The sequence below is a fragment of the Anarhichas minor genome, unplaced genomic scaffold (genome assembly GCF_050575085.1).
Source record: "Anarhichas minor isolate MPS153535 unplaced genomic scaffold, ASM5057508v1 ptg000017l, whole genome shotgun sequence".
Lineage (NCBI taxonomy): Eukaryota > Metazoa > Chordata > Actinopteri > Perciformes > Anarhichadidae > Anarhichas > Anarhichas minor.
This window is the reverse complement of record NW_027466463.1, coordinates 12,705,570-12,733,092: the sequence shown is the minus strand read 5'-3', so window position 1 is coordinate 12,733,092 and position 27,523 is coordinate 12,705,570. Positions and strand designations below refer to the sequence as shown.

Genomic DNA, 27,523 nt, shown 5'->3' with positions numbered 1-27,523 from the left:
TTGCCAACAGCTCTGGAGAAAGGCTTCACACTTGTGGTCACTTACAGCCATAATCTCTCTGGGCTCAAGACTAGAGTCAGTTTCTGAATGGTGGTGCTGCTGAGGCAGTGGTTAGTGTATTCCTGCTGCGTTTCTGCTTGCTTGCATATTCTTGCATAATGTTTTTTTTTCATGTTCTTTCTAGGTAATACTGCACAGTCATAAGAACAGACAAACAATTTGATATATTGTTTTCATATATTAAAGAGAGTGAGATGAGAGAGAGAGAGACCTGACATGATACAGCAAAAAGGAGGTTGCTGTTACATTGGCATACGCCTTAGACTGCTACTCCACAGGGGCACCGTGAAAAATTCAACCCATCAACAGCACTGTGTCTTCTTTATCACAGTGTCCCAGTTACTCTGGATAATCCACACAACTCACTGGGAGTGACTGCCACTGGAATTATCATACAGTTCCTCTGAAAACTGTTGACAGGGTGTGTTGTGGATTATGCAAAGTACATTGTTTCTGGAAAAAAGATGTTGCTGTTGAATTCTTGTCATTTTCAAATGTGAAACCTTTCATACAAATCCATTGTATTGGGGAGGATGCAGGAATCCCAAGAGATAAATATAACAAAACCTGAGCAAACAAAACCAAAATGATCCGCATGGATAGATAACACAAGAGGCAAGGGAGAAGCAAAGTGAGGTTTTTTTTTGTGCTGTGATTGAATTTACAGTTCAATATGTGTTTCAACAACCGTTATGCTGATGGTGACATAACTCAACAGAGTGGTTGTTATGTAATACTCCTGTCACCTTCACCTGAAAAGGTATGAAGTACAGTAATCCGTCTTCCAGTTTATAGATCCTCTTAACTGGCGGTTTGAAATGACATGTAACCTCAAATACTTGAAAGTGTAACTTCAGCCCCAGGTCTGAGCCTAAGCCCACCCACTGCATTATTTTGAAAAGAAGTGGGTAAGGGGCAAAGCGGTGAAACCACGGCCACTTATGACGAAAACCTCGACGCAGCGTCTACAAATATGACAGCTACAGACAGCGGCTTGGAAAATAGCGATAGCCTATAGGGCACTGAGCTTGATGAATATACTGTTTATCAGACCACAAATGAAACAAGAATTACACCCCGCAGTCCCTCCGCCTCACTCCCCCCGTCAACTTATCTTTGTTTGTATACCTTACGAAAAGTTACTCCTCATTTTTCATGCGTTTTCCTGACAGCCAGCAACATGTGTTAATTTGCGCTCATTACTTGCGGTCTTTATAAAATGAACTTCTGTCTTCACAGGAAACTACTCAGTTCGGTTTAGGCACAAAACATAATTTTGTGGTATATCTACGAATTAGGCCGGATTATTTTTAGGGCTGATTTAAAACAGTTGATGGCATTGGGGCCATTTTCAACCAAGAAATGTCAATATTACGCCCAGCATTGATGTGTTTCTTCACAGTCCCTCCTCTCCTCTCATCGGCCCTGACTACAGTGACATATCTGCCCTGTTTCACGTTACCACCTTACAGAAACCCAGCCGTCTTCTTACAAATTGATTTTGTTGAAAGAATGAGACAAAAACAGTGTCAGCTGAAATTGTGCTGTAGCCGATGATTCGCTTGAGCAATCGTCTATTATCTCCTCCAGGGCCCGAGCTGCACTACTCGCTGTAACCTTCGCTGCAAAACATGTTTTGTATTCTCAAGGCAGAAGGTACAAAATAACATGTTTTACTTTAATGGCTTATGCATTTTTAAACAACATCTCTTTTGCTAAGTGCAAGAGTGTCCGCATGTATTTATTTATTTTTTTTCCATATCTCGAGTCTCATCTCTGCGTCCTGCAGTCCGGTTGATCAATTTCAAATCGTGGGGAGGAGAGCAGAGAAATTCTGTGCAGTGTTTACAACGTGCACCAAGCGTTGAGTAGTGTGTGTTTTACATATTAACACTCTTCATGTAAATGGGCTGTGCTTGTGTTGTCTTCTTGTATCGACTCAGTCGTGTCTTTCTTCTTCCTCTTAGTGTTCCTTGGTTTCCGGACCTTCAGTCAATCACTGCAGGTTACAACTCAATCACTCAACTAATCAATTAGCACAGTCGATTAGTCCAATATCTTGATGGTAACAAAGCCACTACGAAACTGAAACTACTCCATTTTTAGCAGCCTAGTGATGATTAGTCTGATGATGGCAAAGTCCGTCCTCCACACTGAAAAATCTCCAAAACTATTTCATGGATCTGAATGACATTCTGCACGCACATTCATTGTGCCTGGACAATGGATCCTTCCGACATGCATGACCCCTTCAGGATGAATTGTTATAACTTTGGTGACCCCTGACATATAGCCTCATCGTCAGGTCAAAGTTATTTTGGCCATTTTTTTTAAACCATTGCCATATTTTGTCTCCCTGATGTATGTGAATGGGTGCATGAATTGATTTTGTTACAAAACTCAATGTTTTATATAATTCAACCACTGCTGGCTCCTCAAAATGTAATATAGTCTTTTCAAAGGACTTTTCTCCGTCAGCCTCTTTGAATCTTATCTTGCCTCGTCCTCGCCCTGTCTTTGCAAACAGCTCTTCTCGAGGCTGTCACAAGGTCTGTGCACTCACCGGTGTAGCGAAAAAGATATTTGCTGCAGCATATTGGAATAAGGCTCTGGAAATGAATAGTGGACCAACTGCCATTAGGCCTTGAGGGAAGAATGATGACCTTTCAATTAGCTGACCCAGGGGATTTTTACCTTGAAATGATAACAAATGTGCTATGTGAGCACCTCCCGAAGGTCAGCTGAGGCACACATTCGCTGCAGGCAAAATTCAGAAAATGTCCTCAGACGATCAGCACACTGTGGTTTTAGTCAGAAAGGTTGTTTCTGAAATGAGACAGCAAGTACACCTGGAGAAACAAAATGAGGATACGGATGAGGTGACTGAGTCAGTGTCTGTTCATGATAGAAATACAAAAAAGACATGACTCAGGTTTGGCTCGAGGGGAAATTAATTTTCTTTATTGGGAAAAGTTGTTTTAGTCTGACCTCAGAGTCTGGACCTCATCATACTTATTCAGCGGCTGTAGTGCAACTCTCATTTTTCCTGGGTTGTTACTGGGTCCGCTCCATTCGTCTTTACATTGTTCTGTCGTACCAACATGTTGAACGTTTTGTTACCAGTTCATCATTTAGTCATCAAGTTTTGCTTGCAAAATGCTCTTTGACTGCAGATACTCCTTGGGTAAATACTGAACTTAGAAAGACCGCTTTCCACTACTTTTATACGATTTTATACTTTTAATTTACTTTTGTAAAGTTTTGGAGAGATATTTGTCAGTTGTGTTTCCATTGAAATGGGACTGAACTTTTCTGCACTGTGTCTTCACTCTGTATGTGTATTCCCTGCTGTACTCAGGTCTCTCTCTCAAAATAGATGTTAATCTCAGTAAGACTACCCCATTTGAATAAAGGTTGTATACATACTTTGTGATCTGTCTTCCGACATAAACCACAATGTGCTCAAGCTGTTGTGATGCAAACTACAGGCCTATAACTACATCTAAACTCACACTTGCCTCCAAAAATAGAATTATGATCCAGATTGTGTCTATGATCTTTTCCCGTCCTTTGCATTGAATAAAATGCATGATGGAAGCTGCATATGGGAGGCTCACTGGCCAATAAAATCCCCCACCCTCTTCACATAAAACAAGGAATATACACACAAATATACATCATCAACGGTTGCTCGTGATTATAAGTGTGATTTTAGGTTTAGATCAGGCAGAAACCAGTTGCCTTACAAGGAATACGTACTTCGCATTCCTCTAAGGAAAAAAAAATCGATTCAATTATCCTGCTCATGAAAACATCCTCTAAGATTTGCTGCTGCTTCTCAGTGTTCTTGGGCTTTTTTTCTCAGAGCATTTTATTTAAGTTCCTCTGATATATATTTGATGATTTGATTCTTAGTTGAATCAATTATTAAACTAAAGTTCACGGCTTGCAAATGTGCATTCAAGAATCCATATGAATTATAAAAAAGTAACAGTCATAAATATAAGATTGAATTATGTGAACATGTAGGTTTATGCCGATTGTAGAGCAAAATGTTAATTTTTCATGCTACTACAGACCTCTATTCATTTGTATTTAATAGCCACCACTCTGGTGGAGAGTCTCGACTAGCTGAACAAGTGTGCTAGTTTCTTTGTGGTTACTCTGTTAATTAAATCAGCGACTAATCAAATCAATCAAGTAATCAAATGTAAAAATTCCCCCAATTGATGGAGCACAAGGTTGGATAAGAAACCACGGAGCACCACAGAACACACAATCTGATTAAGTCCCGCACAAACACAATTTGTCCGCTGTTAATGAAAATGAATGTAACCTGCCTCCACACACTGTTTCAACAGCATGATGGTAAGGATGCACGGCACCATAGTTTGTCCAATCATGTTTACTTCAATGTAAACACAAATCCCTGCTGTCAGCACAGCGTTTAAGTGTCAATATCGCCTCATTTCCATTTGTCTAGTTTGGACTTGAGGCTCTTTAAAGCAGCTTACTAAAACAAACACAGGCAGGAGGCCTTGCTCAGGATTATGTGACCACTGATCCTGGAAAAATGGGAAGCATGTTGATGTAGGTGTATATGTTGGATTCTGTTTGTAGGATTATACCTTTAGCCACCCAGTTACCTTAAAAATCCTGTCATGGCTCTGACAGCTGAACCAGACAGTTACGTGTCTGTCATCAAGGGCGTTAATGTGTCAACAACTGTAAAGAGTTTCATCCTAAAAAGGGAAATGGGTTAGCCAAGACATGTTTGTGTGTGTGTGTGTGTGTGTGTGTGTGTGTGTGTGTGTGTGAGAGAGAGAGAGAGAGTCACTGACTTGTATCTGACTCGTCATAATGTTGATGACACACTTTTCAATCGCAGGTAATGACACCACAGAAACATCACGTGTCTCGACTGTCACAGATTATACCGAAACCAAAATCTGTTGTTCCACCTGCTGTCATTGTACAGCTCTTTATACAACTCTCTGTGAAACAACATTTACATTTACTTATCAGTATTGAAAGGGGGCTGAGCTGCAGGCTTATTTTATGCGTTTGTGTTTACACAGTTCTGTATTGGGCTCTACCACAGATAAGCATGCTAACAAGTGCACGCTAACTAAGTGCTAACATTAGCCTAAATATCATGATGGACGTGCTGTTTTGGGTTTGGAAGTAACGCTTGGTTACTTACTTCTGTAAATAGTATGATAATTAGCAAAGTATGCTCACAATTGCAGGTAACATCAGTGAACATGTCAATTCTTACACTTGTGTTTTTGGCCGCAATTAATGTCATTGATTACACCTGTGTTAAGCCTGCAATGACATCATGGCTTCTATTAAAGGGCCTATTGGTGCTTGTTCTATGCAGTCTGAACCCATCTCTCCTCTTCTAGCTGTGCGATAGCTTTAACCAAATAGGATTTAAAATCACAGGTTTATTTTTACAGTAGTTCAAAAGGTCGCCCTTGGAAGAAAAAAAAAAAATCAAACAACCAACTTTAGTGGAATATTGATTCGTCATGGGAATGATATTCTGAGGAGCAATTTTATCCGCCTGTTTCCCCTCTGTGGTAAATTAGAGCGTGGCCAGTCTTACCAAGTGCAGTTCAGGACACGACTTATTGTGAATACCGATGAGAGAGAGCGAGAGAGAGAGAGAGAGAGCGAGAGAGAGAGAGAAAGAGAGAGAGAGAGAAAGAGAGAAAGAGAGAGAGAGGGGTGCAACGTCTCTGCCCCAGAACTAGAGCAGAGTCAGTTAAAGGGTAAATCCACCCAATGTCGGAAACAATACTTTATAAATAGTCTCTTCTTGCTCAGTCTGGTCCGTGTTAACGCCCAAGACATAAATAAATGTATCAAAGTTGCTGGTCAGTTATTAGAATGTGCATTTGTTTTCCCGCTATTTACATCTGTAAATATGTTCAGTGGAATAACCGGAGATGCATATTTGCATACCATGCATATATTCTTTCACACTTGGCTGTAAAAGTGCAAATCTATGAGCTGCAAACATACGCAAATCAGTAATAGCTCATTAGCCCGTCAGCAGCCATCTATGTAACACACAGAAATGTATGATTAGAAAGTGGAGTTTCACTCTAATGTAAATCAGGGCACAATTCACGTCTTGCAAACCATTTTTTTGCTCATCCTAATTGCACAAAACCTGCTTCTTTGGAACAATTACCTTACCGTTCAATAGAGCCAGATGGCAAAGAACTATTCTCTGGAAAAGTATTTAGCATGAGAAAGATATTTTCTACCCGAACAACATCTCAGCTGACGTATTGTCTTGTTATAAACTCTCGTGAGCATACGGTGAATGCAGCATTTCTTTTTCTTCTCGAGGGCATTTAACGTATAAGCCGCTCTGCTCTTCTGCTGTTAATTACCATGATGTACTGTGCAGAAGTAACATTGACACGAGACTTGGAAAAAATGTTCATCAAATCCTTGTGTGAGCAGATCACCCGACCCACTTTACTGCCACTAGATATTAGACATTGTAACAAAAGGTCACTGAAGCTCCTTGAGGACATATTTTAATGGTCTTTTAAGTTTTATTAAGTCCCCTGCAATAATAGACTGCACCTCAGCAGCAGATATGAGGTGAACAGAAGGGCACACGCTGTAGCTGCCCCACCCATATTCTATCCTTATATGCTGTTATTTGCTGTGGGGCTTTGGGATTCATGAGCTTAAATATATTTACCAATAACTCCATTAGTGTTGTCCATCAAAAGGTCACTTTTAAGAGGTCACTCTGCTCTTCTTTGGTTTTTATAAGAATACAATTTGATAAAAATAATCAGTTAAAAGTAAAATAATGCTGGATTTTGTGCTCACAAGCAATTTTGTCTCAAATGTTTTTCAACGCCTGAGGACAGGACACATTAAGATTTGCTTTCTAATCACAGATGGCCATCTCTCTCACCAACTGGGGACTAATGGTATTCCCTTGAGTACAAGTCTTGTCACTGCATTAGTTGCTTTAATTTGTCCCCCCCCCCCCCCCCCCCCCCCCTCCCCACGGCTGGCAGTGTAGTCACAGATGGTCAGTGCAAGTGTACAGCAGGATTATGTGAACAACACGTAGCAGAGAACAGTCTACGAAAAAGAAAATCGATTTCATTCTAAACTCCAAAAAGAGTCAAAATAGCTTTTTACAAAATGTGCCTTTAGGATAAATGTCACTTTTGAATGCAATGTCCTGTGTACGCGAGAACATTTTTAAAATTTATTTAAGCTTAATCTTAAATGATAAGAAGGCATTTACTCCATTTTCAGGATGAAACTCTTATAACTGGGCAGAGTGGTTAACGAATAATAAATTGTATTCGTCAAGCGGGAATCATGTCACAGTATTATCAGTTTTCCTATACCAGAGCGCCAGGAAGTGGACGACAGATACAGTGATTGCTGTTGCCTGAGTGAATCCCGTCGGGACTTGCTGGCTAAATAATGCAGAGCTAATTGATTGGAGCTACTCCCAATTGATTGGGATACTGGAGCCAGTGTAATGAATACCCTTACTTTGCTGAGAGACATTAGGTTTTAGGCTCAAAAGGAGTGCACACACACACTTTTAGATATTCTTTAATTAATGTATTTTTACTGTAGTACAAAGGAGGTATGTCAAGTTTAAAGTTCCTTTTTCCCTCCTGCCTGATGTCCCATAACTTCATAGCTAACCCACTCTACTGGCCAAACAAATAAAACCGGCTGGCTTCACAGTGTCACTGCTGTTCTAGCAACTGATAAGCGAATAATTTGCCTTGTCAGGTAAAACAAGGATGGAAAGGTCAGTACCCATGGTACAAATGACTCACTTTGCTGCCAAACCAATTTGTCCCCAAACCATGCAGTGATTAACCCCACCCAGAGAATGTAAATCTGCCTGGCAGGAGTTGGATAAGAAAGACGGTTCAGGACACAGATGCAGCTTCTGCACAACTTGTGTGCTGGCTATAGCGCTGCATCATTTTCCGAGAAGACAGACATTGTGGCCAGTCTGGGACATGTGCACTCAACATTTGTGTGTTTGCCAGATTGGAGAGCGTGTTTGCTCAGCTGCTGTTTTTTTTTCTTGAAACTGGCGAATGTGCAAGACAGCATTTTATTGGTCATTATGCTGCACTGATAGCAAATCTGTTCAGAGTTTCCAGTTCGGCAGTATTGTGTCCAAAAATAAAAAAAACTTTTTGACCTGAATACTGCTTTGTTGGTTGTTTTTCTTTCCTTTCATGTGCCTTTCAGATATGAACCACAGCCTGTATCAGTGATTCTCAAATAGGTGTATTTGTACCACAGGGGGGGGATTAATTCTGCAGTTTTGCCAGGGGGTACATGGAAAGAAAGAGTAGACTGAAATAATTAGCTAAAATTTATGGATAAATGTTTGAAAAGAAATGATAAAAGTAACACTATTAGATAGATAGATAAGATAATAAGCTAAAAGTAATGGATAAATGGTTGGAACAGCCACCTTCTGCCACTCCAAGTTAAGTATAGTAAGAATGCAGCCAAAGGATGAAACATTTACTCCACACTATTATATCCACTGTCATCTCATTAATAGTTAAAGTCAAGATTAAATTTAAAAAACAACAACTTTTTAACCCTTTTAGATCAGATCCCGGTCATATTGTGCACCTATTTAACAATATATGCAAAATAAGTTACAAAAAATATATTTTCTTGCAGTTTTATATTCAATTTTAATCATCTTTCCTTCCTGTAAAACAGAATATGAAGTGTGCTTATGTAAACTAGTACCGTCCAATTTCAACCAATAATATCATGACATCCGTCAATCAACCTCCAGCTCTGAGAGACAAAGGAGGTGTGTCCAGCCACGGTCCCTGAGGCGTCTCACCTGAGACAGTTCGTTTCACGCAATTTAAGCCCGTCCACTTCGTAGCGGTTCAATCAAAACCGTAAGATTTCATTTAAATCCCTCTTGTAACTGTTCACCGCTCAAATATTCCATTTCAATGGGACTTTAAATAACGGCCAGTTCAAAATCATTACAAATGACTGATGGGTTCATCTGCTGTGGCTGTGGGAACCACTGTCCTGTGTAATTTCACATTTTTGCTTAATTTTAAATGAAATGTATTCCTGCCTTCAAACGGAGTCGCTGCAGGTCAAAGCGTAGATGTTATGGTTGTTGCTTTTCACTTATTGAAGAAGCAGTCAGTTGCAGCCTCCTCACTTTGGACAGTCACTATCACTATAGCAGTCGCCATCTCATACCAGCTCTTCTGGGAATTGCTTCCTTGCATCTGGGTATAATAGAAGAATTATTTATCAAATTTGGTGTGCATCAAACATCCACCTCTCAATCAGCTGTGTGAGCACTGCGCTGAATAAGTCTGTGTGCTCAGCTGATCCGATTTATTTTGATAGGATACACCTGAACAAAGTTTGGAAATACTGATCAGTAGAAAATATTTAAGCCAATTTAATTTACCAACATGCTGTGGCTTGATGAGTCTGAGGGAGACTGGAAGTTGGAGTCAGAAGTTTGAAAAACAATCAGCAGTGTTTATTGTTGTATTATTTGAATGCTTCTCGATTGTGTGCGTCTTGTAATCGCTGAAGATTATTGCACTTTTAGTGTTCCAATTAAAGCTGACATCTCACGTGTGACAGACAAAAGCATCCTGTCTTAAAAGTTATGAGAGTGATGGAAATCAAGAAGAGGAGCTGAGACATCGTCATGTCCCAGAAAATATGTAAATTGTCTGAAAATATGTAAATCTTCTGGGCCATGAACAAGTCTTCATTCTCGAGCCGCTCTTTGAAGATTACTAAATTATCCCACATAGTATTTACTGAATGTGTTACTTAGGTAATCCAGCGAGGGAAGATGAGTTATTATGATGTTGATATGATGAAGACTGCGAACTGTGTGAGCAACGAAAAAGGCCTTTTGGGAGATCGAATGTTTTTGTTTTAGTTGCCAGAGGTTGTCGAGTGCTGGAGCTGCATTTTTTTGTTCTACTTATCAAAGACAGGAAAATGTTGGCTTCGACACCAACTGAATGTCTCACCTGAATGGGAGCTTAATAAAGCAGCTGGTGTGCTGGTGTGTGTAACATAAATAAAAGAGTGCAATTTTATATGAATATATGATGAATAACACAAGTTTAGAACTTTGCAAATAGGAGACGGAAGTAACCATATTCTTAAGTTTGTCACAGAAAAAAAACAATCAAAAAGTCTCTCAATCATTGATCTTTGCACCAACAAACATTGCACTAAACCTAAAATATTCAGGTCGTCTTTTTTCTATCTAGTGCTAGACAGATGAAGTCACGCATTACAGGACTGCCTCCCCCAAGCAGTGCTTTTCACTTATTAAAGGATCAATCAAATATTTATTAGACGAGCAGGCATTTTCATAAGAGAGAGGAACATGCTCATACATTTACAGTCATGAAGCAGTTTGATTCAAACAGACCGTAAATGATTCTGTCTGCTTTACTAGCTCTTCATTAAAATCCCTAAAGAAAGGATTCCTTGCATTTTAAGAAAAGAAAAGCCCCGTGAAGACACTCAAAGCAGCCGCTCCTGAGGTGCATATCTGCTAATGTGCGCTGAGTGATTTTGTATTCACAGTGGTAGGATTGTAATTCAGAAGGTTTGAAAAAGTCTTGGTGGGAAAACCCAATTAGGATGGCAAGAGGGGGCATGTAATAAGATTCTGTCACTCTGTAATGGAGTGACAGGGCTCGTAATAAGGCAGGAACGTGTTGAGGTCTCTCTCTGAGCAGATTTCAATCAGCGTCGTCCTGGGAAGCATGACCTGCTTTTAAAAGAGGATACAACACCCTCCCCTGCTGGTTAGATTATTGTGAAAAAAGCGCACAGTATGAACCGTTCCCTATTTCCACTTGCAGCAGATACAGAGCAACATTAGCATTCATTTGGACTCACATTTCTAGCAACCTGCAGACCAATTTCTACTCTCCTTTTAGCTCTGTTTTTGGTCTCCTCCAACTCTTGAGGGATATATCTTGCTCTTTAGCTGCTAAAAATGTTAACTAGCTAGTCGCTAACTGTGTCTGAGTGTTGTTGGGTGCTGTGCAGGTCGTGTACGGTGGGTTTTTGCAAGCAGGGTCTGAAACAACCCTTTGAAAGAAACATAAAGTCTTTGGCCTGAAAATCAAAACAATAAACTGAACTAAAATGCTCCGTAGAGGGGAACTGCTGAGTCGGGTGATAATTGTCTGAGGCTTCGGAACTATGAGTGATGTGAACACGTAGTGATGTGATCCATCTTTTTTGTTATTAATCCGTTTTCATGGTATTGTTTTATTAATTTCATTAATTTGGTTTTAACTTGTCTGTGCTTGTATAAAACTTCTACACTTCTATCTTTCTTATCTTTTGCCTGTAGAGTCCTTTGAATGACCTCTATCACTGCGTATGATAAGGTGCTGTATAAATAAACGGGCCTATTGTTAATATAACAAAGTGAGATTGCCACTGAAATTATTTAATCCATCTTTATTGTTCAGGTTTATTGCAAAGATTAAAAGATGTTATTTTGTAAATTACTTTGATAACGCTGGCGATGTAAGTGATTGGTGAAAGAAGACCTCTGAGATTGCATTGCTCTCAGTGCGGTAAAGTTAAAAAGCTTAGAAAATGGATCTTGAAGTGCACTTTTCCAAAAATGAATGCTTTCTTTTCATGAAAATTCATCCGTACACCTCTCAGTCTGAGAGGACATCATCGAAATAAAGAGCACATGAATTGATGTATGGTGACTCACGGAGAAAGCAAAGAAAGAAAAGCAATTGGGAGAGCTGAGCCCTATTTACCCAGGCTGCCCAGAGCGAGCCTGTGGGCACAACACAGCTGACACCACATGTAAATTATGCCGGCTCTGATCTCTCATGGTGACCAAAAGGACATTTTAAAAATCTGGTAGGTTCTCTCATGACCAATGGGACATTTTCTGTTAAATGAAATAGCATGAGGACATTTTTTAATTATCTTGATAAAAGACAAAAGTTGTCTGTTTTCACGGAAACTCACACTCTACCTTGTTCAGTAGTTTGAGCAAACTCACTCTACATTTTTTCAAAGTCATATTAGCTCATAGATACAGATGTATTCATAGCTGCTGGTATCTGTAGTTGCCTGTATCCATGTCAAGAGGTCAAAATACAGCAGAACTGAATCCTCACAACCTGAGATGATCTCTCAATTCACATGATCGACCCGGCTCACGGAGCTAATGGCGCCGTGCTTTAGAGAAGCGACAGTTTCTGTGCTCATTGACTATGGATGAGCATCTGGTCAACATGGATGTGTGATCCGATCACTGTGCTCCCTCGCTGTGTTTACCTTTGCACACAGATAAACATGCAGGCATACAGAGCCCACAGAGTCACGCTCTGCACCCACATCTGCATCTCTGGTGGCATACAAATGCAACTTTAGACTATACCTGACAATGACGCGAAGTCTTGTGAACATGAAGGAGCCTAACTGGTGTTGTATACAGAGATCACAGTGGTAATTCATGTTTTTGGACTGTTAAAGTTTGAGAATAAGTGTCTAGAAAAATGGCCATTATTCAGACCACGTTTGATACAGCTGTATCTGATGGACTGCATTTGGTACTGCTCGGGTAACACACTCAGGTGTATTATTACATTGTACATTATTACATGTAATATTACAGCTGCAACTTCATTACAGTGCTCCAATAAATAAATACATAACAACACTGATGTTTTAACTCTAAAAATGTAAATATTTACCTTTTAGTTATTGCTAAGGACTCGTTGGTTTGGTTGGATCGCATCCATTTCAGAACATACATCATGGCCTGATTGAGATGAGAAAATACATGTTTTTTTCTATTCTACATGACATTCATTCCACCAAAGAAGTACAATTGAAGTGAAAATTAGACTAACCCATTTCTCAAACACAATTTAATGACATCAATAGTTAAATCCATCATTATACAGTATTATGTCTGTGTGAAGAATGGTCTGGGAGTTATTCTTTCCCCCCTCATTTATCTGAATTAATTCTGAGCCTGACAGAGGTCATTGCGCACTGTCAACGAGTTAGAAAATTACAAAAGAAATTCAGTTCTACGCTATTCTTTGCAGTTTGACTAATTAGCTCTGGAAGTCCTCTGATGTCTAAAATCGCCCTCCTCTTCTGGAGCACTTTTTTATCTCGATAGCCACAATCAAGACGAAATTAACCACTGACCCCAAACCAGTGCTACTGACCAGGCTGGTGAACAGCATGTCGTCTGTCAGCAGCAGGAAAACTATAATGATTAACTGAAGCTGCAGTCAGAGAAAGGCTTTGACTTCAAGTGAACTTACCAGCCACGGTTTGAATACCACCAAAGGATTTTGTCTGGAATTTCCTTTCTGAACTCTTGCCCTCTCGAGATTTGCTTCAAAATATACTCGCAATCATATTTAATGCTTTAGTAATTAATGAATGTTGGTTTAACCATCGCAGCAGGTGACACACAAGCTACTGAAATACCAAAGGGTGTTGAAATGCTGAACTCAGAAAATATGAGCATTTCTATTTGGAAAAAGAATATATTCTCACAGACACACTTCTGATTTAAAATAATTTATTATTCAGCACTTTATATTAGCAATAATACATGTGTCCCCTGATGTCAACCCTCCATTCCCAAATATTCATCATTACATTTTAATAAATCAGTTCTCGAGTTCAAAATTGATCTGTGATTACATTGTGTCACCCTATTATGGGCCAATGCAAACACTGCACCCAGAGGTAAAAATAGTTAAAATTGTACAGTAGTAAACATACAAATCAAATGAGAATTTAAATAAACAAATATTTAATACAATTGATAGATAAAGTATGATTTTTTTAACACAATTCAGGTTGATTGACCGTTAGCTAAGCCCAGTCTGCCTTAGTTACTTTTCTCATGGCACATAAGCAGTTTACAACGATAACGGTGGCACTCAACATTTTTAGTATTATTTCTTACAGAGGTAAACAAGGAATTAAGCTAACGTTAGCTCCACGAGTTGGCTTTAAACTACAGCTGATTTTTCTAGCTGCCTCTTTTTTAAACGATGTAAAAGGGGTGATAAATATACACTTGATGGCTACATTTATGATGTTGGGCTAAAACACTGAGGCTAAAGCTAACAGGTCTGCGTCACCAGTTGAGTAAGACACTCAGCTACACTCTGATAGCTTCCAAAATCATCTTCCACACATTGTGAAAATACTACACAGTGGATGTGCTGGTTGTTAGGGGTACTTTTTTATAATATGGCCCGTAACCCCACAAACTACTCTAGGTAGTCAGTTATTATAATGCCCCTTGGCCTTGGAGGTAATGATGATAGTACTGTAGGTAGTGAGCTTGTTAGCCAGACAACTTTTGCAGCTTACTTTAGAGCATATAAACACACCGTTTCATCCGTTCCTCACATTTTAGATGCAGAGGGATCTCTCCTACGGAGAAGATCCTCTGAGCGAATTTGGCCACCATTCACATAAAGGTGAAAAAGCTTTCAACCCCTCCCTTTTTGTTTTTTGCATCGCTGGTCAGTCCTGCATCGCCAGGAAGCCCACAACACCTGGTGAATCGATTAGCTCTTGTCCCATAGAAAATGATTGAGGACAAACTTTGCGTCACACTGCTTTCAGTGGGTCTTAAGTCTTACTGAAGCCCCACATACGCTGCTTGAGGCATGTGGAGAAATCCTACGCTTGACCGACCTGCCAGACCTTACAGTTGCTAAGCTATGATAGGACGAGGGGTTAAGCGAATGGTCAATTCAGGTCAGTCTTAAGTATGGCTGCCACTTTGGTGCTTGAGCACATGTAAAAAAAAAAAGTGGAGTTGTTTGAGATAATAGAGTCTTGATGAAACTATAAACACAAGTGAAAGAAACAAGCACAAGGGCAGAAGTCTTAGAAGTCAGTGGGGGGCACAGATGGTGATCTATCAAAAATGACTCACAGTATGAGCGGATGGATGGCTTATTGGCGTTGTCCTTCTATTTGTGGCAATAGACAACTTAGTAGAGAGCCCGTAAGTAAATGTAAAATACTGGCCAAAATCTGCAGAAAATAAATAAAACGTATATCCCAGTAGTCTTTATTTGTATGCAATGCCCATGAAGCCTGATTACATTTTCAAAAGTCTTAAAGGTAGTCTGCAGAAGTCAGCGGTTAGCATTCATTCTGCGCAGTTTGGCGGGCAGGTTGTCCTCTGGCCGACTCCCTACCAAGGGGATCTGAACCGGGGTTTGGGTTGGTGCAGCGATGGTGCTAATGGCTGCTGGCAGTCTGTGTTTCTCCAGCTTATCCTCCTGGGCATCTCCATCCAAGCACAGCAGCTGGACCTGCTCATCCAGCTGTCTTTGCCTCACAACGGGGATGGAGCTTGACCGCAGCCTCTGAATACTAAGCGGAAGGTCTCCTGTGCTGGAGGCCTTCCCCCCAGGCAAGGCTGGCCCTGTCTTCAATCTCCTACAGAGGAGCTCCTCCTTGGTGGAGCTCATGCGCTGAAGTTTGCTGGGCAACCTGAAGGCCTGGTCCTCTGCGTGGTCTGCATAGTCGGCTGACAGTAGTCTTTCCCTGCGGCCTCCGCGGCCACCGTTACCCAACTGAGGGGAAGATGGGGTGGCCGCGACAGAGAGGGTGTTGGGCGACGTCAACGAGGACTTCTCCTCCTGCTCTTTGACGCTGTAGGGAGGCGTGTTGACCTCAAAGGTGTTGTGGAACTGGGAGTAGTCGACTCTGAAGAAGCCCTCCTCCAGTGACATGACGGGGAGGAAACGATGGCCCCACAAAACCTCATCTTCAGTGTAAGATGTCCTCGCCTGGCATGTCATACCTATGATGGAGAGAAGAGACGAATGTGCAGAGGAATATTTTAAAAACAGACAAGAAAAAGGATGAAACACTGACATTCTGAAGAAGAAGAAAAAAAGAAACGGACAGACAGCCAGGAACACAAATGACAAGTGGAGAATTGCTTTAGGGAAAAGACAGAAAGAGATATGAAAAAATAAATATGACAGAGAAGAGCTTGTGCTATTGAATAATTACAGATTATGAAATGAAGTATTTTATTATATATTACCGAGAAATGCTCTATGCCACAGGCTGAGTGACAATGAAATAAATGATTTGGGAAAAGGACGTTTATTCAAAGTTTTTAGGAAGAAATATATTGAAAAATAATAATTTGCTCTAACCAGTGGTTTCCACGATGCCCTCTAGAATGACAACAATCTCAAACTGCTCGTTCATCAGTGAGCGCTGCGACAGATCAAAGAACGGGCTCTTGGTGTTGATCTCATGGCAGATGGTTAGAGGCGACACCAAGAAGAGCTGGTCCGCCCCCGTCCCAAAGCCCACGTCCAGCTCACACTGGTCCAGGGGCAGGAACTCGCCCTCTGGGGTCTGCCGAGACTGGAAACACAAATGATCAGGTCATGTATAACATTTACATTTTTATTAATGAGGGTCATTTAGGATCACTCTTCAATTCCTCCTCCACAACGGAGTCAGAGCACAGGGTTATGGAAGAGAAAAATGTACAATAATAATTTTATTAGCAACTAAATAACAAGTTTTCTTTAAACAAAAGGCAAAACTACACTGTTCATCATAGCTGGAAGCTGTAAAAACTATCATTATCGTCAGATTTCCATCTATCTAAAGGTCCTTGAACACATCGTGTGTGACGAACGCTTACGTCAGAAAAAGCAACCGAACCTAAGCTTAATATTGTGATATTTCATCAACAACTCAATCAAAGAAATTCAACTTGCGTTTTTTTCTTTTTTATGATCCATGGCATTGTTGAGTTCTCTCTACTTCTAGGCATAGTTGTGCTGTTTACATAGAGGTGCAGGATTTATATATTGCGGTGAAAATCAAAGCCATGGAGAGAAATATGTGACAGGAGCAAAAATACGCCCACGAAACTGCTTGGGGTTCCGAGGGTTAAAGGACAGGCAGGTGTTGTGGCTTTTTACAGCTTTTCTTCTCTGCATTTTCATATTATTTCCCCAGGCGTCTGTTTTGAAAAACATCCGCCTCTCTGTCTTTTGGAGTTTCATTTTTATTTAACTTCAGTAGACATGCCCTGTCTGCATATTCAGGGAGCACCCATCACAGATACAGCATGATGGGGGACACTTTCCCTCACCAAGCCAGGGATCTGTGGGCACAGAAGTCTTCTTGTGAAATGTCACACCCTTCTTTCCTCAACATCACTGTGAATACAAATTGACATTTTGTTTGCCATCTGTGGATCGAGTGGCTCTACACTCAATGGGTTAGGGAGGCTACTCTGCATACAAGTTATCATGAGGCGGCAGGAGAACTATTTTATTTCAGCCGTAAGAGAAAATGACTTAGTTGAGGTTATAATGTGCATTTTTTTAAAACGCGTGTTGATAGTGGAATTCAAAGGGGTTGGAGCAGGGTTTTTATATTTTTGGCCCTCTGGGTGAAACAAACATATTTTCCTTTTGTAAATCATTCACCCTTTACGTATCAACTGCACTAAGAGGCTTGCAATTGACAGGAAAAGAGGTTTTATGAGCTTTTCGGGAAGTTCAAGGCTTCTCCCTAATTCCATGTTTTAATTTAACAGCTAAAAGAGTACTTTATTTGATTGAGCTTAGTTTCCCAAGAGCGAGCACTAGTGTCTTCTCCATAATCGAATGACACTTGCCTTAGAGGGCTACCACAGAGGGTTTTAAAGTGCTCTAATGTACTGGCATTGAGAGTAAAAGATTAGTGTCTCAAAGTATAAATGTTACCAATGCTGTTGGAGACCATGTTTTTTACACCCTTATTTACAGCTTTACCCAGCAAGTCTATCAGTAAGTGCACTGAGAAGAACATCAGGGTCCTAAGAACATCTGTTCGTGTTGTTGCCTCTCCTGGGTGTGTGTTGTTCTGGTATCTATCGTGCCACAAATATGTCGGATAAAAATCCATCCACGTCTCTGCCAGATTTTTTTGTTGACTAACCCGAGTCTCAGGGGCAAATAAATATTCCATTCAGTAAAATGTCAGCATAGATTTTTGGGGAAATTCAGCCGACCCTTCCCATTTTACAAAACATGCAGGTCAGGCAAACAGGCACTAAAGCTGGTCAGAGGTGTGCATTTAGGTACCATCATTTTGCAGCAGCATCCCTCTAAAGCGCCGAGGCATGAGACACAAACATAACCCTCTTCCTCCCTCCTCCGCTTGTTTGGATGATGGAAGCAATCCTGAACAATTACCATTACTTCTAGTTCGGAGGTTTTTTCTGCCTGCTTTTGTGCTCTTAAATTAACTCACTCTTCACTTTAACTCCAATCCCGAGATCCTATTTCATGTGGAGCTATCTCTAATCACAGAGGAAAATTGCCCTCTCAAAGCTATTTCGTGGGACTCTTATCACAGCTTCAGGTATATTCCCATCAGGGTACCACCTGCAACAAATACATCCACACATTAACTGTCCTGGCTGGCCATGTGGCCTCGTAGACTGCACGCCATCATCCTCAGGGTCAGAAGAACCCTGAAGCCACATGATACAACCTTTTTTTTGCAAAACAAAAAGACATGCCTTGAACAGACTGTTCACACAAAAAACACAATAATGACATTTTGGGAACTACCCTTATTTGCTTTCTTACCAAGAGTTGGGTGGATTTTGTCATCTGATTTAAGAAAATAAGCTTATTTCCCAAAAATGTAAACTGTTCCTTTAAATGCACATTTAAATCTGTATTTTTTCAGCAGTGTTGTTTTTTATTATATGAAATATCTTTACTATGAATGATTTGCAAATTGACGTTCCTTTAGGTAGTTAGATTTCCCTTTGATACTATCACATAATTTAGCTTTGTGTGCAGTTAATTAACCAGCTTCCTGGCCCATCCCCCTTGCAGCATCTCTTAGACAGGCAAACAGGAAATTTTAATAAAAGTGCAATATTTTTGTCGTTGATTTTTCCATATTGCCGTTCGCTTTGGGTATAAGCTTCCTCCGTCTCCTATAAGTGGGAGGAATGCATGAACACGTTTTTAAAAGCCTGTTGTGTTAATTTATTTATTTCACCCAATCATTTAAGTTAAAAATGTAAATTGTCATTGAGATAATGCAGGCAGGTGTCCCATTTGTCAGCAATGCTAGTACAAGTTAATGAGATTGGAAACCAATTTCTGTGGAAGTCATTTTTAAGCCAACTCTAGTCATGACAGTGAAGCTGCTATTTTTCACATACCGTCTCCCGGCTCCATTGCAACCAAATTATACCTCTGCCAAGGAAGGAGAAACCTGCTCGACACTGAATGGTTTAAACATGGTGAAAGCTCGGGGTGTTCTCTTACTGCCGCTAAACAGTCAGTGCCACAAGGGGGGAATTAATGGCCTTTGGAAGAGGTCCTGATATAGAGGGAGTGCTTCATTTTCCAAGCCACCTGAGATTCAGGTTGAGTGAAAGCAGGCCCTCTCCCTGGTGACTCACTTCCTCCTCAGTGACAGCATGTGTGTCCAGGTGTGTGTGTGTGTGTGTCTGTGTCTGTGAGAGCGATGCAAAGAAACACACAAACAATTGTCTGCGTGCGCACATTGGTCTTTGTGTGTCTTTTAATGCAGCTGTGTTTTTCTGTGTGCATATGTCCATGTGTGTCCAGCTGGAACTTTTAAGCTGGACATCAAACGTAACGCTCACATCCGAGCTGCCATTCCCAATCTCTCGACAGCGCCATTAAAGCTAATTCAACTGTCTCTCTCTCTTCTTCTCCTCTCTTTGTGTCTGTCCTTCGGAGTAAAACAGCGGCAGAAGAGGCGAGTCATGCTCACATGTCTGCCTGCCTGTCTAGCTAAACGCCTGCATCCATGGCTGTCTATCCGCTACAACTATAGCCCTTATCACTTATCTCCCGCTGTGGACCAAACTAATGAGACGAGCATCTGTTGACATTGACGAGCACAACCCATCTGTCCCTCTCTCGCTGTCTGTCTTTTTTGTTTTTTCACTTTTAGCATTTTTTATTTTCCGATTAGAACAAGTATGTTTCTTCCATCCACTGCTGGCATACCACATGCAAACATGTTCCTTTATATTACAATCATATTCTGCACAGTGCCGCAGGGGTCAGTGCACCACTGCATTCTATTGATGTATTAATAAAAGCTGCCTTATTATTAATTCATATTCAAGGACAGTTATCTTTTTTAAGTTGGTATGCATTATGGATGTAGAGAAATGCACGGTCCTTCCGAGGGATAATGTTTCTGAAAAATGTGTTGTGTAAGTCAGAAATTGAAGTATAAGCTCTACCAACTCAGTGACTTTTGTCAAACTGCAATAAAAATAGCATCTCATTTAACTGGGTTCTGGCTCAATTTTTGGATCCATTCAACAACTATGGAACTATGTTTTTTGTTTGCTCAGATTTGCTCCTCTGGCTGGACTCTTCTCCATATTCACCGATATTGTTGTTTTTACACTTGTCCACGATGCAGAACTGATGCTTTCTCAGAAATGAAGTTGAAATAATTAAAACTAACATAACCCTGTGCGGCTGTTGCATCATCCGGGAGAGTCTTGTGTTTCCATTATAAGTAACATCGAGGATATTGTATGAAGATTTGAAACAAATTCATGTAGGCGTCATATATATACGAAAACATAGCCACCAAAACTAGAGGGCACTAGCAGCACCATATGCTGATAAATTGAGTAGGCAGTGTGCAGGATGTTTTGGTTCTTACAAAATATTTCATAAAAACTTGGCAATATCAAGGCTGATGTTGACAGCAAATGGAAACATACTGCAATGTGAGTCTTTAGAAAACCGTCTTTTATCACCGTTTCCTCGATCATTATGAAAAATAAAGTCGAAAAGAGTTAGAACGCTGCGCCAAAATATGCTTCACCTTGATGTTCTTACTGTATGTGAGTTGCTTATCACATACACCCCATCTATTATAAGCAGGTTTTCTGAAAGGTTTGCTGTTTTAACAAACGTTAAGAACTTATAGACGCACTCCTGCATAGTAATTATGTCGCAATTTAAATAACAAGAGTGCTGAATCAAGAACGTGACCAACTTTATCCAGGTATCCAGGTCCCATAAGAATTTACAACCCGTGCCTATCCCGGAAAATAGATTGCAGTCGCCATGTCAGAGTGCGTTTACACAGCTCCATCATTAGGATTTACTGCAGCACGTCTCATTTCTCCAGTCAGCTCTGTGGGCAACCCCTCGGACAGTGACCTTGAGCAGTGCATTACCTGAACACAAGCCATGGCATTGTTCCTACGGCGTGTCTAGAGCTACGGGGGCGACGTGTAGTCAATTCACTCTGACACCACAATGCTGTAGCTTTATGAGCTCAAATACATCACTGTGTCTTTTGACTTAAAAACTTTAAAAGGCTTAAAAAGACACATTAGCATACAGCATCTATTCAGCAGCAATCATTCCTTCTTAACAACACATTTAATCTAGAATCCAAAGAAATAGGGGTTTGATCTTTTACTAAGGTAGCATATATTTAAATGTCCCACTGTCCATGAAACATATGAAACTGCAGTGTGGAAAAAGTGAGCTTAGAAAGCACACTTTGACTGTTTACTGTTGTCCTCGGGGCAGGATTGATGGTACATGAACGTCCTGGATGTCTGACCTTCCACCAACACATGAATAACTGCTGAAAGGTGATTTAATTACAGATCATCACCTATTGGCAGAAATCCCAGATCAGGATCATGACATAAATCAAACTGATCTTTGAAGGAGAGCCAAGGCCTGGAAAGGAGATGGGTGGGAACACTTCAAACAAGAAACGTTCCCCTTTCCAGTAATTACATTATTCTCAGGCAGGTTAATTTACTTCTTAAAAAAGACCTTGGAGGTAAATTGAGTGAGGTGCAGTGTAGCCAAAGTACTGGCTATGTATCTACTCTGCAGCCGTGCTGCAGCAGCTTGTTCAGCTTTTCATGTTGTGATTCAGACAGACTCACACGACAAGTTTTCCCCTTTTCCACTTCAAATAAAGACCATAACCTAAACTATAATTCTTCTGTAATAACAAATCTGTCCTTGCTCCATGTGCTAAAAAGAGTTATAGTGAAGCGATATCTGAAATATTGGCTCAGACAATTTTGACCAAGGTCAAACATGACAGCATGCCCCGTGGGTAAATACTCTGCTTTCGTTCTGTTTTAAATCACCAGTTGAAAGCATCATAGACGACTATTACAGAATATTAATCTCTCTCTATGGAACTATTGGTCTCTGTAGACGGAGAAAAGTTGATGATATAGCATTTGTGCCTCTGTGATGCTGTGTTGATTAATTGCAATTAACACACAATATTTTCTTTGCCTTCCTAGACTTTTAATTTAAAAGCAAATTATAATGATATCAAATAAAACTCGTTGTAGAAAAAGCTGGAACATTAGCAATAATAAGTCGTTGAGTCGTGGCTTTTAATGCAACTTATTTCTCTAATGGATACTTTTACTCGAATCAGATGATAAAAGACTAGAGAGAACCCATTTTAAATGATATCATCATGCCTGGATGAACAACACCAAGCATTAAGTATACAGCCACATTAATACTAACATACTGGGAGCTTGGTGATTCTCCCTCCAGGTCCAGAAAGTAAACTGTCACTTGAGATCATCTCGCTATACTCAGCAGAGTACGACAAAAGCACCGCTAACTCTCCCTGTCACAACAAAGCACCGCTGTCCTGTAGATCTCCTCTAAATGTGGACTGGAGAAAAGTAGATTCCATGTACAAGACATTCCTGCTACAGTGGGAGAATGTGTTGCTGGCACATAAAAAAAAAAACACATCTGTCAAAGAAATCTGCTTCTGATTAAATGAAGAGACGTGGTAGATAATAAGTGTTGTCCAGCAACAACACACAAAACAACCAGGTGTAATTCGACAGTGCAGTTTCAGTCTCTGTTAGTTGTGAAGTTGACACAAAATGTTATCCTCTTATCATATAGCAGCAGCTGCCTCAGCTCCTTTCATCCTGAGGATTCCTTCAGCTCTGAAACCAACAGACATTTCATGCAAAGGTAAATCACTGTCCGCTCTCTGTGCTTCACATTAGTGGCTTTATGTCTTTAGGCAAGACTGACCTTAAGAAAAAAGGCTTTCCCGCAAAGGAATCGGTTCAATTAATCTTTTAGTCAATAAGTATAGTTTCCCACATACTGTCCCCTGGGGGCCAGTTCATCTCATCTGTGTACAGTTGGAGGGGGTCTACCAGGCAACACACTCAGCAGAAAGACATCACTGTGTCCAGGACAAATGCAGCTACTGAAGTAGTTGCTACAGGGGGCAGATGTAAATGGTAACTCATTAAAATAGCCCACATCTTATGTTGGAGCCTCATGTAAATCCAAAGCCCCTGCAAATCACAGAGACCCTCGGTGAATGCAATCAATTCTGGAGATGAATGGAAATGCAACGCATGACTTGAAGAGCACTCATAAGACACAATGAGAAATTTCCAAACAAATTAAGTGACTGTCAATTGGTCTCAGCCTCGATCGTGGCATGCATTTCAAGAGTCAAACGCTCACTGCGGCCAAAGCGCGCCTACTTGTATTGTGATTTTGGATATAATGCGCACCCTGACTGCGTAACGTACCTTGATGAGTTTGCACCTGATCTGCGCAGACACCATGTGGCTGTTCCGCAGGTTCCCCACTCGGAACATGAGGCACAACTTCCCGTCCCGCTGCGAAATGACCGCGTCCTGGCTGAACATCAGCGTCTCCGCGCGCTTCTTCGGCTGCGACATCTTGATGAACATGCAGCCGATGAGAAAGGCGTCCACGATGGACCCCATTAGCGACTGAAAGAGGAAGAGGATGATACCCTCCGGGCACTTCTCCGTGATGTACCGGTAGCCGTAGCCGATGGTCGCCTCCGTCTCGATGAAAAACAGGAACGCGGAGGGAAAGTTGTACACGTTGGCGACGCACGGGGTGTAGGACGCGTCGTGGCCGCCGTGGCTCAGGTCGCCGCGGATGTAAGCGATGACCCACCACATTGAAGCCATGACCAGCCACGCAACTGTGTACGTGAGGATGAAGATGAGCATGTTCCAGCGCCACTTGAGATCCACCAGCGTGGTGAAGAGATCGGAGATGTATCTGCTGGTCTCCCCGCCAAGGTTACCGTGCTGGACATTGCAGCGGCCGTTCTTCTCTACAAACCGCTGCCTCTTTTTCTTCGCCGGTGCGGAAAAAGTCATGTCCTGGTTGGTGTTTACCACCTGGTAGTCCTCGCCAAATTTCCTCCGTAAGACTGACATAGTGCCAATCACCTTGTGACGGGCAATCAATACTTATGAAGAATCAGGCTCTTTTGCGCAAGTTTGGTACCCCCTGCCCAAAACCATGCAGCAACATTCAGAGCGCGACTGGCATCCTGTAGGTGGAGATGCGCTTCTCTCCTGTAAATTAATGGTAAATGAGCAGAGATTCTGCGCAATGCATGATTCAGACTCAGTCCTTTACGCAAAGGAGTCTGCTGCAAGTGGCAACTTTTTTTGTTCAGGTCTCATCCATGGAGGGGAAAAAACACCTTCAACATTACATACAAAACAAAAGCTGCATTCAGACAGCTCGATTCAATAGTTATGTCCTTGGTAGATCCAGGTGCTGCTTCAATAGACCTGCGAATGTGAATAGCAGGCTACAGTGCGCACTTCTGCTTGAGGGAAGCGCTCCGGCAGGAGGGACTTCAAATTGAAGACTGTTGACGAATTGAAGCAAGAGTGGCTAATTCCTCTTTCACGGTGGGGGGAGGGGGGGGGAGGTTTAATTAATTTTTTAGCCCGTTCCCCATAAGGTAGAATCATGAGAGCGAGTAAACAATGTCACCGCAGAATCCATCCTTTTAGTCTTTCTTTTTTTTCTTTGTCTGTTGTCTAATTATCTCAATCTTGAGGAAAACACAGTACTATAAAATGCGTTAGTCTAAGCACAGATATTTGGTTCCCCCTAGTGTTACTGCAGGGGAAGTAAACCTGAGGAAGTAATTGTCGATATGAACAACATTGTACACTGAATACTCAATAGGAAGTCACTATGAAATAATGTATCCACATACTTGTTTATTGGTATATTATAAGGGTGGCCCAGGAAATGGAATAGTAAATAGCCTTGCTTCACACCAAGTCCCTATTTGAATATTATCAAATTAATATGAATAATTGTTGTCAAAGCTATACTTACATAATTTGCATATGGAATCATTGCAGTCCCCTTTCCAACGAGGCCAATGATGTAATCAACACTATCGGCTCTGTGTATTTTTTCAATATAAAGATCATGCCTCTGTGAAAGCAGGCAGTGGCACGAGTCCCAAGAGGAATATCAAGTTTGAATACGGGCAATTTTGCAACATCGTGATTTCCTCTTTAGTTGTTTCATCATTGTCAATTTATAAACAACAACCACCCACTTTCCGTGCTGTTTTAATTAACTGGAAATAAAAGAAAATAAGGCTGATAGGGAGAACAGAAAGAGGGAGGGAATTTAGCTGGAATTAGGCCCAGACCAGCAGGAAATGAGTTGTTCAGTATAAGGAGTTCATATGAAATAAATGTTAATGACAACAAGATGGAAACGCACTTCATGCTGACGTTTTGGGATTTGGAAATAATGATAACGGTGATTTTTGTATGAACAGAAGACATGGGATGTGGGAAATATGCTATGATTCACCTAGCAATTGTGCTGTACAAGACAGGTCTGTATATCTGTAATATACAAGGGAGTGATCTGATGAGTCAACTCAATGTAATGTGCCTCAGTCACAATTAACTGTTGTTTTATTATTTGATTTCATCACATTCAGCTCCTCCCAAGCACACGCCGTGAACTCATGACTCTGATAACTGGCAATTACAAGTTGATAATAAAAACCATATGTGTTTGTTCAGTTAGGGATTTAAGATGAGATGTTTTGCTTTAAAACTTGTTTTTGCTCTCAAAACAGTACTAATTTTGCTAATACTTGCTGATATTAAAATGTTAAATGAAAATGCATCAGTGGGGAAAGGAAAGCTCTCAAGAGTTATTATGTAAGCGATCGAAATAACCAGTTCTATCAAGCCACAAATGTTGTGCTTCAACAGTTAAAAGGAAAGGACGCTCTCATCATAATGAATCCCTCACCCGCCAACAGAAAATGTTCTATTCAATCTAAGGAATAGAACAGTAAGAGGGCAAACATTGAGCCATTTCCCCCTACCACCCCCAGTTATTTATGAATATGCACAGTGTGAAAACAATACAAACATCTTTAAATTAGATTTTGACGCGGGGGTATTCTACAATGTAGGGCCACAACATAAGGTCATAAGGCAGGACTCACTTTAATTGATTTTTACTGCAGTGGAGCAAATTCCCAGAGGAAATTTTGACATATATCAAATGACCTGAAATCAATTCACAGTGAAGCCGTGTGGGCGTTCTGGGGCTAGTGGGCGGTTGTCTGTAATCCAGCGCTGTATTTCTGTGTATGCACCAATCTGACAGCTGCAAAATGTGACCAGCACATTAAAAACAGTTCCTTCATTGATGTCATTATCCAGTTTGGTGTTTCCACTTCCATTCCAGTCATGGCAGGCCACTATCTCAGAATTTTGTTATTTTATGTTGTGATTGTGGCCCTCCACACCTCCGTAACTTCATGTTACCTGAGCTGATGAAAATGATCTTAATGAGTGAGAGCACTGGTATCAGATTGTGAATCTTCATCAGCAGATTACGTTGAGATATCTGGAGTCAAAAGTTGGATCATTGTCAATTTGTGCAAGCCTCAGTAGGATGTGAGCTTGTCTGTAATGCTCCTCCTAAAAGCATATTTATGAACAAAGAACATTAAAAATAGCATATCGGGAAGTCATAAATACAGAAAACACAGACTAAATTATCACCATAGTTTATTCAATCCCTGTATGATACAGTATTAAACTTTTCGAACACAAATTGTGGCATTGCAATTTACTTTATTTTATTTATCAGGATCCCCATCAGGTTCTTAAAACAAAGGCTATTCTTCCTCGGGCCCAATCAGACACTCCATCAACAGAAAACCCAAAATCCTATTCTACACACCCTAGCACCTACTCACAATGTACAAAACCAGAAAGAAACCTGAAGGGAAAAAACAAAAACAATCAAAAATAATTAAACGACACAATAATAGCTCAAAAAAGAAAGCAAAAGCACTCCAAGTAAATAACTACTATTTCAAAGTACCAAAGGATATTATTCTTACATAAACCTGACTTAACATATATTACTACAATACTACTAGGAATGATACAGTTATAATACTTGCGTTTACAACAACTTAACTTTATAAAATCTATATTATAAAAAAAGTA

General features: G+C 40.7%; 1 protein-coding gene across 1 annotated transcript; it reads right to left on the bottom strand.

The window, feature by feature from the left end:
• Positions 1-15,287: 15,287 nt before the first annotated feature.
• On the bottom strand, positions 15,288-24,533 carry LOC142951872 (G protein-activated inward rectifier potassium channel 1-like). The gene is given in 4 exon segments (XM_076093728.1): positions 15,288-15,961; positions 16,326-16,542; positions 23,768-24,490; positions 24,492-24,533. Coding segments are annotated over 4 exon segments (1,656 nt in total).
• Positions 24,534-27,523: the final 2,990 nt, after the last annotated feature.